Here is a 16177-nt window from a genome sequence, read left to right on the forward strand (position 1 = left end):
TGACTGGTTGTAGTGGAAGTACATGTCAGAGGTCATATGAGTGGCTTTTGAACCTATGACATCAGACATTTGATTAACCAATCAGCATTGATGCTTCTAGTAGGTTACCCACAGGCATGTGCACCTCACACCAAAAACTGTCTGTAACAGACCCTTTTGATTCATTGGCGAATCCCTCACATCATCCAGAACGCGGGTTATATATATATATATAACAACTCTTCAAGATCCTAGTGTAGTAAAGACAAGTAAAATGAAATTTTAAACTATAAAAAAAACGAAACGAAATAGGATCTGTGTTTTAATCAGATTGAAAATCAATAATCTGGTCACATGAACATAAGAACTTTAATGTATTGATAGCTTTTAATAACGATAACATTTATACATGGATATAAATAATCCTGTTATATGAACATAATAACTTTAATGTAGTGATAGCTTTTAATAACGATAACATTGATACATGGATAATAAAAATATATTTTTTACCTATTATGTTTTTAAAAAACATTAATTCTTTCAGATATCTACGTTTGTGTTTTGTTATGATCTAAATCTACGCATTAATTTGTATCTAGTATTTCTTATTCTAATTATTATTATTAGCTACAGTATGATTTAATTAATTATTAGCTACAGTATGATTTAATTAATTAATATTATTAACTACAGTATGATTATATTAATTAGAATGACAAACTACAATTTAGATATTATAAATGATTTTCATTAACTTATCCAACGCTCTCTTTTTTCAGTTCTATTTGCCGGTCTTGACTGATTGGTAGTGAAATTGACAGACAGGATATCTTACCTGTCAGTCAATTAACATGTCATGAAATCAGAGTTTCAAAGACATTAACCTTAGAGAGAGAGAGTTTAATGTCCATTCAACACAAGCTAGGTCATTTCAGGACTAACATATGGATCAATTAACCTTATAACATAATAGATACAATATGTACACTTAAAGGAACTAAATCGCTAATATTTGGGAACTAGAAATTGACAAAAATGGGTGGCAATGCATATAATGGCAATCTCTAGTGTCTGGTTATTCCAGTAAACACCGGTATTATTTATTGCGCATGCTCTTAAGATGACATGACTTATGGAAAATGTCTAGCTTCGATCTTTGAGTCCCTTGTTACAAATGACGCTGAAATGCATTATGATACACGATTCGTGTACCAATGGTAAAATGTTTATTTTGTCTTAAATATTGGATATCAGAGGCCCTTCACAAATAATTTGTGTTTTCAATTCGAAGAATTTGGATGCTACTGAGTTAGAGACTTAGCTACTTTAAAAACATGAATAATGCTAAAATTGGTTAAATTCTTTGGAAAAAGTATCTTGTTAATTTGGATTGGAAGGCCTGCCATGAACAATTGAGATTTCATGCAAAGTTAACTAATGGAATTTAAAATAGTCAACCCTGGTTAGAAAATGCTGACCTAAGTAGATTTATCAGCGATAAATGCATGGATGGAACTACATCAGTCAGTTAAGTATCACACAAATAGGCTAAATCTATTTGTTAAGGCCAGCTCAATTTTTGTCAAGGTCGTTAATATGTAAAGAAGGTTAGGGCATGTGATTGTTGGCGAGATTGTAGGTTAGGGTTAGGGGAACATGGGTTAGGGTAAATATTGGAGCTAGGTCCTGGGTTAGGGTTATGGTTAGCGCTAGCCCCGTTTACATCTCGTGACCTATTACGAAATATTGAGCTGGCCTTATCATTTAGCACTAACTACACAAATGAATGAAGAATAAAAATGTTTCTAGTGAAAGGAGGAAAATTTAAGTGACTATATAGCGTGCGATGAAACTGTAATTTAGAATGGGTAAAGAATATAGGCAAGGCAGTGGTTAGTGTGGTGAAAATACGCTCCGAGTCTTACAATATAACTATCTGAGAGTAATCTCATTCAAGTCATCAACGATGTCAACGGTGCGTTATGGCATTTAACTAAATGCTTGACTCTAGGGTGATCTGTGGATAAAGACTGCCGACACAAAAACAGTCGGAACGGACACCAGAACCCCAATAATTCGCTCATGCATAATAAGGGTCATATGTAGTGGGAGGATCCAGAGAAAACCCACGAGGTTGGACAAACGACCTCAACTCCTTGTCATGTACAAGTGGGGAATCTAAAACTTCCCACTTAACTCAATGACAAGCCTTATGTTGTAAAGCGCATGCATACCATTCCATCTGCCAACCCTCTGATATAGTTGAGGGAGAAAAATGGGGTTTAATGTCCTCTTGACACATACTAGGTCAATTTTATTTCAATAATTTGCTTGCTCGTAGGGTTCTTTAGCAATGGGAGGAAACCTGACGACACGGAGAAAACCCACGAGGTTTGACAGGCGATCCTACTATTTACCATGTACAACCAGGGAATCGAAACTATACCGGTTGACTTAACGACAGACCTTATGATACAGCGCACATACGGTAATCATTCGGCCCTCCAACCCCCCTCTAATATAGTTAAAAGAGAAGAGAGAGAAATGGGGTTAATGTCCAGTTGACATAAACTAGGTCATTTTGGGACTAACACATAGTTCAATTTTATTTCAATAACCCGCTTGCGCGTATGGGGTTTTAGCAATGGGAGGAAGGACCCGGAAAAAACCCACGCCAGCTGACTTAATGACAGACCTTTTGACGCCCGCGCGTGCGGTAACCATTCAGCCATCCAACCCCCCTCCAATATAGTTTAAGGGTGAACGTCAAGTTAGTTAGATTTGTTAGTAAGTATAGTGATATAAGCAGTGCAAGAATTCGGAAAAAAAAAAGGGGATGTAAAATTTAAGGAGCTGCTAGGTTCTAAGGGAAAACATGTAAACGTCTGCCATCTACATTTCTCTACCTGATTGACTCTGCTCGCTTCGGTTTAGTCAAGACAGAAAGAACGGAAGTTGACCCCTCTCTTGATTTCGCTTGCTTTTCTCCCTTCAATGGTCTGGTAACAAAGAACAGTAAATGAATTGAAATGGGGTTTAACATCCTACTGTTCTGCTCCGAACTGGGCTAATGAAGACGGGCATATGCCATACAGTGTGCTTTGAGGGAAATTTTGCCTGGACAGCGGCACTACGACCTACTCTTATATCGAATTCCAACTGTCAAGGGACCTTTTACGTACACGCCAATGTGTACATGGGACCTCAGTTTTTCGTCCCATCCGAACGACTAGACAGCCCTTGTCAGGCCCTCCGTCCTGCATCACTGACAAGCGGGAAACACGCCGGAAAATCTGGATGAACTTTCTCTGCCAATTTAGGGATCGAATACACCCAACCTCCAGGCTAGTGAACCAGCATCTTACCCACTTAGACACTGTGATCCCCCACAAAGAACAGTCCACTTAAAAACTATTGTATATGGATAGTCCTGTGCAGTTAATAATAGCGTGGGATGTTAATGTGTGCTTTAAAAAAAATAATCACGTTTGGTTATAAGGCCAATACAAAAAATATATTGTGGTTCCCAGCCAATCCTTACCAAAAGTTTGATGTGTTTTTATTTTGTCAAATTGCTTGGTTTAAACAATACTTTATTCAAGAGAAGATTAGTATTTGAAGAGCCCCGGGGAAGAAAGATCTAAGTCACTTTTGTATAAACCCCAGTTAATGGCGCCATCTGGTAGCAAATTGTATAAGCTTTCTGTGGAACAATCAATTTCAGGTAAAAACGATCGGAGTCACATCGATCCAAGGCCCTTCTGAAATGGCATCCCGGACAAATACAAGTCCATCGTACCCTTTATTTAACCTTAATTTGCCTGAAAAGTTGAAGTCAGTTGTACTGGTAATTATGGTTCGTATAATTTGAAGTTGTAATTAAACCCACTCGCTGTTCTATTCGCGTCAAGCATTCTCGTCCAAAAGTCTGTTTTGCCTTTTATGCGAAAAGACAAAAAACGTGACTTAGATCGTTCTTCCCCTGGGCAAATCTGATTTCATGCAAAGTTAACTAATGAAATTTTAAAATTGTTTAGAGGATTGTAACCAGTATCATTTATTATGATTGTCATAAACATTATCAAGGTTGCGTACTCGATAAATGATCCTATAGATTCATTCTAATCTTTTTATAGAGTTACTTCATGTAATCGGGGTAAAAAATATTTATGTGCAGTCATTAATGAGACTGCTTTTAAGTTACGAGGGATTATCTGAGAAACAGAATATTTTTCTTGTATGGCCTTAGCATTTCATGATATATTTTTTGAATATTCTCAAAGACTAAAATTTTAAGATTAGAAGTTTTTTGGGGTTTTTTTCAATTAAAAACACACAAAATTAATTTAACATATTCTTCAATTAAAAACACACAATTTAATGAGCATTTTCCTGAATTAAGATTAGACTTTTTTCAATTAAAACACACAATTTAACGAGCATTTTCCTGAATTAAGATTAGACTTTCTTCAATTAAAACACACACATGATTGAATTAAATGTTTGGTTATTCACACATTATTTATATCTGCTGTTAAAAAGGCAAACACACACTGTTATATTAATTAAGGCCACGCCAATTTGATTTTCTGTACTTCGGGAACATCTGTAGAAATTGTCCTTCTTTCTTCAGCTGTCCTGCATCACTGTCAAGCGGGAACCACGTTGGAAAATCTGGATGAACTTTCTCGGCCAATGCAGGGATCGAACACCCGACCTCCAGGCTACCGAGCCAGCATCTTAGTTTTACCCACTAAGCCACCGTGATCCCCCTCCACCCCCCCGGAACGAACAGACAGCTGTCCTTGTCAGCCCTCTATCCTGCACCACTGACAAGAGGAAACAATGCCAGAAAAACATGATTCAAGTAGCCAGTTATTTACGGGGACCCGGAAGAACAGAAATTCAAAATAGCGTGACCAATTAGATTGATTACAGATCGGACTACTTACGGTCTATTTTGTCTCGTAGTTGAGGGAAGATTTGGTACATCTTTAACCATACGTTGTATAGTGTATTTAAAATCAAATTCTCCTTTATTTTCTATCGTAAATGTCCTCGTTTTCTTGCTATTTACTAGCAATGAACCAAAGTTGATGTCATTCATGGGTAAAATGTTGTATCTGGAAAAAAAAAAAAACCCATAGAAATATTTCAAAGCCTTCTTTCCTTCATAAAGACGGGAGAGCCCTCTTCGAAACGGCACCAGAAATAAAATTTTAATTAAAATATAATTGTGTCATGTGTTATTCTATTCAGTTACCAAATTAAAGAAATGAAAAATTATAATTCCAATAAAAATGAATTGATATGGATTATAGAAAAGAAATGAAAGAAAGTGGCAATTATTTAGATCCATATTACCACCAGGTAACAAAAAGAGACACAAACTAGGTCATTTCGGGACTAACATATGGTTCAATTTTATTCAAATAATTCAGTTGCGCGCAGGGGTCTTTAGCTGTGGAAGGAAACCAGAGGACCCGGAGAAAAACTACGAGGTTGGACAGGCAACCTTACTCCTTGCTATGTACGAGCGGTTAATCAAAACCACGCCACTTGACTCGATGACAGACCTTATGATCTAATGTCCACCTGTTAAACCATTCAGCCAACCAACTCAATGAGACCTTGTGATCTTATACGCACACATTAAACCATTCGGCCACCCAATTCAATGACAGACCTTGTGATCTAATGCGTATACATTAAACCATCCGGCCATCCAACTCAATGACAGACCTTATGATCCCATGCGCACACGTTTAACCATTCGGCCACCCAAGTCAATGACAGCCCTTATGATCCCATGTGCACACGTAAACCATTCGGCCACCCAACTCAATAACAGACCTTATGATCCCATGAGAACATAAACCATTCGGCCACCCAACTCAATGACAGACCTTGTGATCACATGGGCACACAATAAACCATTCGGCCAACCAAGTCAATGACAGACCTTATGATCTCATGTGCACACGTTAAACCATTCGGCCACCCAACTCAATAACAGACCTTATGATCCCATGAGAACATAAACCATTCAGCCACCCAAGTGAATGACAGACCTTGTGATCACATGGGCACACAATAAACCATTCGGCCAACCAAGTCAATGACAGACCTTATGATCCCATGTGCACACATTAAACCATTTGACCACCCAACTGAATGACAGACCTTGTCAACACATGCGCACACGTTAAACCATTCGACCACCCAACGGAATGACAGACCTTGTCAACACATGCGCACATATTAAACCATTCGGCCACCCAAGTGAATGACAGCCCTTGTGATCTCATGCGCACATGTTAAACCATTCGGGCCCAACCCCCCCTTGAACAAATGAGTAATTGTATGAGCTACTCACTTGCTGAATACAGATTTGACAGATACTTTGACAGGGATGCTCGCTATTATCTCCCCTTGTTCGCTTAAACTCGGCTCAATAACGTTACATTTTAATATGGGCACATCCTTGATGGTCACTTCTTTCGTTGATCTAAATATAACTTGAACTTGTGTGGGTCGATCAAGGGCACTAAGTGTGCCTTTACTTGGTATCACAGAGAACAAACTGTTGATATCAGGATTATTGGGATCAACATTTTCAAACACAAAACTGTAAAAAATTCAAAATAATATGTTAATAAAATTTTCAGTTAGAGAGAGAGAGAGAATGGGGTTTAATGTCCACTCGACACAAACTTGGTCATTTCGGGACTAACATATGGTTCAATTCTATTTCAATAATCCACTTGCGTGTTGGGGTCTTAAGCAGTGGGAGAAAACCGGGGGACTCCAAGAAAACCCACAAGATTGGAAAATGGACAGGCGACCATACTCCCTGACATGTACAATTGGGGATTCGAAACCACACCAGTGGACCCAATGACAGACCTTATGATACAGCGTGCATGCAGTAACCATTTGGCCATCCAACCCCTAAGAGTTAAAGAGAGTTAAAGAGAGAGAGAGAGAGAGAGAGAGAGAGAGAGAGAGAGAGGGGTTTTATATCAATAATTCACTTGCATTTAGGGGTCTTTAGCAGTGGGAGAAAACCGGGGGACTCGGAGAAAACCCATGAGGTTGGACACTGGACAGGCGATCCTACCCCTTGTCACGTACAACCGGGGATTCAAAACCACACCAGTTGACTCAATGACATACCTTATGATACAACGCGCACGTGCTAACCATCCTGCCATCCAACACCCTTAGTTTGATATTGAAAGGTTTACTTCAATTAAAGTTATCAATATAAAACCTACTGAAACATGATTTCATATTTTCCTTTATTCTTCAACGTAGAAATCTGTTTAGTTTCTTCTGAAACTCTGATAACACCAAAATCTAGACCTCCGTCCGTTCCTGTTAGAAAGAAAGAAACATGAATGTCAATATCCTGAAACCTAGAATTAAACATGCATTATACAAGAGCTAAATCTGCCTATTGCCGTCTTTCTTAAGGCCTGAAATGTTTTATAAACTATTAATTAGACATTAATTAACTGATCCTGGCCATAAACAACTCTCGATGGCATCCAATTTCTCCGATATTAAATAGATTAGAATGGTTCAGACATATTTTGATTTAATCTAAAAATGGAGGAGCGAGACTTAGCTTCAAACAACCAGTACCGTGGTTGAAATTATTGCACACGTCTTGTCAAACCTTCAAACCATTTAATAAAAGTATCAAGAGAGAGAGAGAGAAATGGGGTTTAACGTCCACTCGACACAAACTAGGTCATTTCGGGACTAACACATGGTTCAATTTTATATTAATAATTCGATTGCGCGTAGGGGTCTTTAGCAGTGGGAGGAAACTGGAGAAAACCCAAGAGGTTGGACAGGCGACCCTACTCCTTGTCACGTACAACCGGAGAATCGAAACCCCGCCAGTTGACTCAATGACAGACCGTATGATACAGCGCGCGCATGCTAACCATTCGGCCATCCAACCCCCCAAGTAACAAAAAAATTAATAATTTCAATGTAGCTTAATTTTTAACATTTTGGAATGTAAGACGTTTTCTGTACAAGCTTGGAATCAAGAACACGCTACTTGACTCAATGACAAATCTTATGAGCTAAGGCGCACACATTAAATCAAAATATCAATATCTCCACATAAAAATATGGGCGTATAATAATAAAATATTATTGGGCTATAGAATTTTTTTAGGAATATTTGGTGATAAAGTCAGGCAATAATTTCACTGTTCCTGTACGGCTTTGGTTATTCACAGATGAAATGAAATGGGGTTTAACGTCCTACTGTTCTGCTCTGACTGGGCTAATGAAGACAGGCATACACTATACAGTGTGCCATGAGGGAAATTTTGCCCGGGGCAGCGACACTATGGCTACTCTTACATCAAATTCCAACCGCCACGGGATCTTTTACATGCATGCCAATGTATACACGGAGCCTCGTTTGTTTTTTCGTGCCGCCCGAAGGACTAGACAGCTGTCCTTGTCAGACCGTATGTCCTGCACCACTGACAAGGGGAAACCACACTTTCTCGGCCAATGCAGGGATTGAACATGCGACACAACATCTTACCCACTTAGCCACCATGGCTCCACCCCAGATATGCAAGAGTTATGTGGGTCTTACCTTTTGGGAAACTCATATCTAAAGCTACATCATAAGCTTCAGCAATAACTTGTATTGGTTCCGTTGTTACTACTCCCATTATATTATCTCTATCAGATATCTATGTAGAATATAAATAAAATATTATATTATCTCTATCAGATATCTATGTAGAATATAAATAAATTATTATATTATCTTTATCAGATATCTATATAGAGAATAAATTATAAATAAATAAACAATATAAATAAATAAAATAAAATAAATAAAAAAATAAATTAAGAAAATAAATAAATAAAATAAAATAAAATAAAAAAAAATAAAAAAAAATAAAAAAAACAAAAACAATAATAAATAAAATAAACAAAATAATAAAATAAATTAATAAAAAAAAAAAATAAGATAAAATAAAATAAAAATCTGGTAAACTAGGAATATAAGATTCTGGTTCAAAATCATCTCCAAAAATATTAACATAAAAATTGTAGGATTATTAAATCATGTTATTGGTCAAAGGGAGATAAGTAATGTAAAACAAAGAATAAGAGTTATCTTAAAGAATGTGGGTGCATGAATTCGGATTGTAATTGGAATCGTTCATTCAATATGAAAAAAAAGGTTGATTAGATGGTATTACATGATTCTCACAGAACCAGCGACACAATAAAAATGATATCCAAAAGTTTTTATGAAAATCAAACCATAAACGATCAAACCATAAACGATCAAACCAAATCTCCTTACCTCAAGTCGTATCATCTTTTTACTAGTTTGTACAGGTTTTAATGCACGGAAGTAAGCATGGAGAGGATATTCTGATTTAGGATCAACTACACCACAATCAGCAGCTACACTAAAATCATCTCCTAGATTCTCTAATCCACTCAACTTCCACGCTACGGGTAACATTGTACTGTTTCTTAAGTATATTGTCTTTGTATCTTTTCTGAAATTTGAAAAAAAAAATATTTTTTTAAAATAGAAAGAGGTGGGGTAGGGATTGAGGTTTAACATCCACATGATACAAACTAGGTCATTTCGGGACTAACATATTGTTCAATTCTATTTCATTAATTCGCTTGCGCGTAGGACCCGGAGACAATCCACGAGGTTGGACAGGTGACCTACTTCTCGTCACGTATAACCGGGGAATTGAAACCACCCCAGTTGACTCAATGACAGACCTTAAGATACAACGCACACGCGCTAACTTTCAACATTCCAACCCCCCCAGGTGGGGTTGGGATTGAGGTTTAACATCCACTTGATACAAACTAGGTCATTTCGGGACTAACATATTGTTCAATTCTATTTCATTAATTCACTTGCGCGTAGGACCCGGAGACAATCCACGAGGTTGGACAGGTGACCTACTTCTTGTCACATACAACCGGGGAATCGAAACCACCCCAGCTGACCCAAATAACAGACCTTATGATACAACGCACATGCGCTAACTTTCAGCATTCCAACCCCCCCAGGTGGGTTGGGGATTGAGGTTTAACGTTCACATGATGATACAAACTAGGTCATTACGGGATTAACATAATTTTTTCATGGTTCAATTGTATTTAAAAAATTTGCATGCATGTAGGGGTCTTTTGCAGTTGGAGGAAACCGTTTGGACAGGCAACCCTGCTCGTCGTCACATACAAGCAGGGAATCAAATTCCTACCACTTAATTTAAAGGAGCTAAATCGCTAACATTTGGGACCTAGAAATTGACAAAAGTTGGTTGCAATGCATATAATGCTGTAATATGAATGTATATAAACTGATTTACATTCAATGGTTTCCGTTTTTACTCCAAGCGAGCGCAAATTTCTAGCGTCTGGTTATTCCAGTCACATACGCCGTTTGATTTGGTGCAATGTGTCTAGACTCGTCCATCGAGTCTCTTGATGCAACTGTACCAATGGTAAAATGTTTATTTTGTCTTAAATATTGGATATCAAAAGCCCATCTTTTCCTGATAAGATCACAACATGAATGTTGATTCAATTTGACAAATAAATCGTGTTTTCAATGTTGAAGATTTTGGATGATATTGAGTTAGAGACTTAGCTGCTTTAAAGACAAACCTTACGATCTACACCATTCAGAAAATTAAGTATCGTTACTCTCTGTATCAATCTCATAATATAGATATAAAGAGAGCGAGAGAGAGAAATGGGGTTTTACGTCTAGTCAATACAAATGAGGTCATTTTGGGACTAACATATGGTTCAATTTTATTTCAATAATTCACTTGTGCATATGTGTCTTTAACAGTGGGAGGAAACCGAAGGACCTGGAGAAAACCCACAAGGTTAAACAGGCGACCCTACTCCTTGTCACTTACAACCAGGGAATCGAAACCACGCCAGTTGACTCAATGAGACCTTATGATACAATGCACACATGCTAACCATTCAGCCATCCAACCCCCCGAAAACGGAGAATCAGGAGGAAACGCACAGGGTTGGATAGACGACCCTACTCCTAGTCATGTACAACCAGGGATTCAAAACCATGCCAGCTGACTCAATGACAGACCTTATGATACAGCACACACATGCTAACCATTCGGCCATCCAACTCCGCATATAAATATATATATTTATATATAACAGTATCTCATACCTATGTAATAAAACTTTATCAAAATGAAGTTGTCTCTTATCCAATTCCAATTCTGGTCGGAATCCATCACAGCTTACTTTAAACACAATAGGTTCCGGATTTTCTCGGACACAACAAACTATAGCGTCTTCATAACGACCAGGTACTTTAGGATAAGCCCAGATGGTCAGTGGCGCGGATTTCCCTGGTTTTAACACCATCGTTGGCGGCTCCAGTAAATATGTTTCCCCTTTACTATCGTTGAGATAACAGAAACTAATATCAGCCTCCAGTGGTGACGTATTCAGTATAGTTAACGTTGACATGTTTTCTGGGTATTTTCCTTCTTTGTATCTGGAAAAGAAAAGATTCAAAAGTTAATTTCTTGTTATAAAAGTTAATTTTCTCTTATAAAAGCTATTATAAACAAATGGTTGCCAGGCAAGATACGCCCACATTTTGCAAGAGATGGATAAAAAACAAGCTAAAAAAAAAGCGATTTTTCGTAAAATCAGGGGACATAATCCAGGAAGTTATGGTCTGATATGAGCGAATATCAAAAGGAAAAGAAATCATTGGGAAATAAACATGTATTTTAAGTTTTATCAAAAATTCTGACTTTCGGTCTGATATTCATGAAATTCGAACTCTTTCATCATTAGGTTGTAACACTGATATATTTAAACGTTTTTTATAATTGGATAAAAATTGAGACCTATAGACGGGTTCACAAGATAAAAATTGGATAAAAATTGAGACCTATAGACGGGTTCACAAGATAAAAACTGGATTTTTTGTACAGTCAGAGGTCATCATTCAGGAAGTTACGATCCTACATGCACGAATATCAACAGAAGCCGAGATCTTTGGGTTATAAACATACATTTTAAGTTTCATCAAAATCGGAAAAAAAATTGTGACCTCTAGTGGGTCTACAACCTTGGTATACAAACTTTTACACTATTTGAGTTCAAGGAGCAGCCATTTTGTTCGGCAGTTTCGGTCGGATTTCTATGACATTCAAACTCATACTACATTGAGGTGTAACAGAAAAAGAGAGAGAGAGAGAAATGGGGTTTAAAGTCCACTTGACACAAACTAGGTCATTTCGGGACTAACATATGGTTTAAATTATATTTCAATAATTCGCTTGCGCCTACGAGTTTTTAGCAGTGGGAGGAAACCGGAGGACCCGGAGAAAACCCACGAGGTTGGTGAGGTGTAAGGGTGATATATTTAAACGTTTTTTAAAACTGAATCCAAATTGTGACTTCTAGATTGTCATATCAACTTGCAAAACAAGTGGCATTGGGTGTTCCAGATAGAATGATTGTATATATACTTACTTATCTCGGCTTTTACCAACAAGGAGTGGTCCAAATTCAAATATTTCTGTCATCAATATATATTTCTTGTTTACAATTTCATCAGCTTTCTTGCTCTTCTTTCTTTGTTCGAATACAATCCTGAAACATGTCATCGTATATAACAATACAGATGTCCTGACTCATAAAATGAAATGAAATGGGGTTTAAAGGCTCAATACCACTCTTGTTGTAACTGAATAATATGTCCCAATCTTTATTCTGGTCAACAAATTGTACTATTTTACAATATTCCAATTAATTGATGATATAAATTTCTTCTTAACACACCTAATTTAAAAATTTGGAAAAATTCAACTAAATGATTTGAAAAGCCTAACGTAAAGCTTTTCAAATGTGACTTGGATTTAAAAATATTTTTGAACCCTCTGGACAAGTAAAATAGGATTTAATGGATAATTTACACAACAGGTAGGACACTAACACATTTAGTACTTAGAATAAGGCTATTTTTTATTTTCTGGAGTTGTCAAGCCAACAAGAGTGTTATTGTCCCTTTAAGGTCCTACTGTTCTGCTCCGACAGGGCTAATGAAGACGGACATACGCCATACAGTGTACTATGAGGGAAATTTTGCCCGGGCAGCGGCACTATGGCCTACTCTTATATCGAATTTCAACTGCCAAGGGATCTTTTATGTGCAGGCCAATGTATACATGGGACCTCGGTTTTCCGACCTATCCAAACGACATGGCCAGCTGCACCACTGATAAGGGAAAATCATGTCAGAAAATCCTGAAGAACTGTTTCGAGCCATGCAGGTCTCAAACAGGAAACCTCCAGGGTAGCGAGCCAGTGTTTTACTCACTTAGCCACAAGTAACAATAAGTAACATTTTCCATCTTTTTTTCGAATTTCAAGTGATATGTTAATTGTACTACTATTTGGTACAAAGGGGAACCACATTTTTTGAACTCATCCGAAGGACTAGACATACAAACAAAATTTTTACCTTGGTTCTCTGCTTATTGTTGGAAAAGCACAAACACCTCGACAAAATAACTGATATCTTCGTCTCGTTCCAACTATCTCAAAATTCAGTGTCTGATCAAACTGTCCCAGTTCTTCGGACTGGAATCTCAGTTTGAGGACAATTTCTCCATTTGCTGGTACAATCCATCGGAAAATAGTCAATCTGAAATATTCATTGTATATTATGATCCTGTGCAAAGGAAAAATTCCTCTTCTTAATTATCATTTGTCATATTTCAAAACTGTCCATTAAATATACCAGAAACAATTTAAATACTGGAACTTATAAATTATCTGTGAAATGCTCCGATAGATAGACAAAGATTTGAGAACATGTTTTTGTAAATGATAAAATATTTGAAGGTAGTTTTGTTAGAAGGGTGAGTGTCAATTATATATTAGTAATGTAAAAATAAAAATTGATCTGGTTAATCCTGACTAAGGCTGAATTGGTGTGGCCTAATTAAGGCCAAATTGGTGTGACCTAATTAAGGCCAAATTGGTGTGACCTAATTAAGGATGAATTTACGTGGCCTAACTATACCAAATTGTTGTGGAGTAACTTATAAGGTCAAATTCGTGTGGAGTAACTAAGGCCAAATTCATGTGAATTAACTGAGGCCAAATTGGTGTGGATTAATTAAGGCCAAAGTAACTAAGGCCAAATTGGTGTGAAGTAACGAAGGCCAAATTGGTGTGGATTAACTGAGGCCAAATTCATGTGGAGTAACTGAGGCCAAATTGTTGCGGAGTAACTAAGGCCAAATTGGTGTGGAGTAACTAAGGCCAAATTCATGTGGATTAACTAAGGCCAAATTGGTGTGGAGTAACCGAGGCCAAATTCATGTGGAGTAACTAAGGCCAAACTGTGTGGAGTAACAGGCCTTATTGGTGTGGCCTAATTAAATGTGCATGGTGGTTTATAAATGGGTAGTTACTTATTTCATTTTAATCAAACATTTTCTAATCTTTCTAAACTAACCAGCTCTTAAAGTAATGAAGCATGATTTGCATTTTTAGAAAATATCAAATTTCTCACAGCTCAATCTACACTATATGTACTCAGATTAATTATTTAAAATTTAATTAAGAAAACTAAATTAAAATATCAATCCAACTAAAAACAGGCCCGTCAATTTGGTTCATGGCAAATAAAGATGGTGACTGCCTTTACATAGGAAGCAGCATAGCTCTACTTGCACAGTATCGTAGTTTGCAAATGGAGTCTATAGCACTAAAATCATACATAATGCATTTAAATTATTGATATCTGACTATGAATCTGATCTAATTCTAACATACAAATATTTTTATCTTTACACTAAATAATATTAAAATATTATTCTATTTTAAGTAAGCTTATAATTAAACTGAAAGAAAAACCCAATAAAAAAGGCTAGCTAGAACATCTATCTCTTTGCTAAATAAATTAAAGGGGCGTTAGGCAAGATTAGATAAAAAGCTGACAGTTCTCGCTATAATAATTAAAAAAATGATAATAAAAAGAGAATATATTGAAAATTTCAGTCAAATTGCTTCACTCTGAATCTTAGATTTTAGCGATTCGATTGTCATTTCTACCGTTGTTACAATAAACAAAGTCTTGATTATCCATTTATATGGTTATTTCATCCATCACAAAACATATATAAATCCACTAAATATTGCAGGCTAGCGATGACATCGAGAGTTGATTATGGCCTGGATAAGTTTATTAATGTCTAATTAATAACTTAGGTAACATTTCAGGCCTAAAGAAAGATCTGCAATAGGTAGATTAAGCTCTTGCATAATGCATATTTAATTAAATAAGCAGAGTCTCTGGGAAATTCTTAGCCACTATGAAAAAATGCTAGATCCAGAGAAAAGCTAAATAAATGGAATGCTGTCTTATTAATACCAAACAAAGAAAACTGTCAAAAAGCCAACAGTTTTTTTTTCTAATATTTAAATACATTTATTTCATATAATAACAAGCAATCATACATTCTGCTCGCAGAGAAGTACATGTATCTACTTCGTGAAAGTATCTCTGCTCTGAATGGCTGCCATATTTAAAAATTAGTTAACTATTTTGTAATTCGGTTCTACTCCGTTTCAAAAAATGAAAAATGAAATGAAATGGGGTTTAACGTCCTACTGTTTTGCTCCAAACTGGGTTAATGAAGACGGGCATACGCCATAAAGTGTGCTATGAGGGAAATTTTGCCCGGACAGCGGCACTACGACCTACTCTTATATCGAATTCCAACTGTCAATGGATCTTTTATGTGCACGCCAATGTGTACATGGGATCTCGGTTTTTCGTACCATCCGAACGACTAGACAGCTGTCCTTGTCAGACCCTCCGTCCTGCATCACTGACAAGGGAGAACCACGCCGGAAAATCTGGATAAACTTTCTCGGCCAATGCAGGGATCGAACACCCGATCTCCAGGCTAGCGAGCCAGCACCATACCCACTTAGCCACTGTGATCCCCCTACTCCGTTTCATACACACACAAGGAGTAAATAAATCATGTCAATTTTATCAAATGGAAGTGGAATAAATACTTCTCAAAATTCTCAAAGTAAACTTTTTAGTCTTTTCAAGTAAAATCGTTGAATTACAATCTGATTAAAATTC

General features: G+C 36.9%; 1 protein-coding gene across 1 annotated transcript in view; it reads right to left on the reverse strand.

Annotated features, from left to right (window-relative positions):
• Window positions 1-8711: 8711 nt before the first annotated feature.
• LOC126815869 (hydrocephalus-inducing protein homolog) overlaps window positions 8712-16177 on the reverse strand; it is a 48625-nt gene continuing 41159 nt past the window's right edge. Inside the window, exons 45-49 of the mRNA XM_050541871.2 lie at window positions 13532-13714; window positions 12541-12660; window positions 11216-11548; window positions 9338-9539; window positions 8712-8756 (exon numbers count right to left, since the gene is read on the reverse strand). Of these exons, the coding sequence (XP_050397828.2) occupies window positions 8712-8756; window positions 9338-9539; window positions 11216-11548; window positions 12541-12660; window positions 13532-13714 (883 nt within the window). The remainder of the gene's footprint in view (window positions 8757-9337; window positions 9540-11215; window positions 11549-12540; window positions 12661-13531; window positions 13715-16177) is intronic.

The sequence above is a fragment of the Patella vulgata genome, chromosome 3 (genome assembly GCF_932274485.2).
Source record: "Patella vulgata chromosome 3, xgPatVulg1.2, whole genome shotgun sequence".
Classification (NCBI taxonomy): Eukaryota; Metazoa; Mollusca; class Gastropoda; family Patellidae; genus Patella; species Patella vulgata.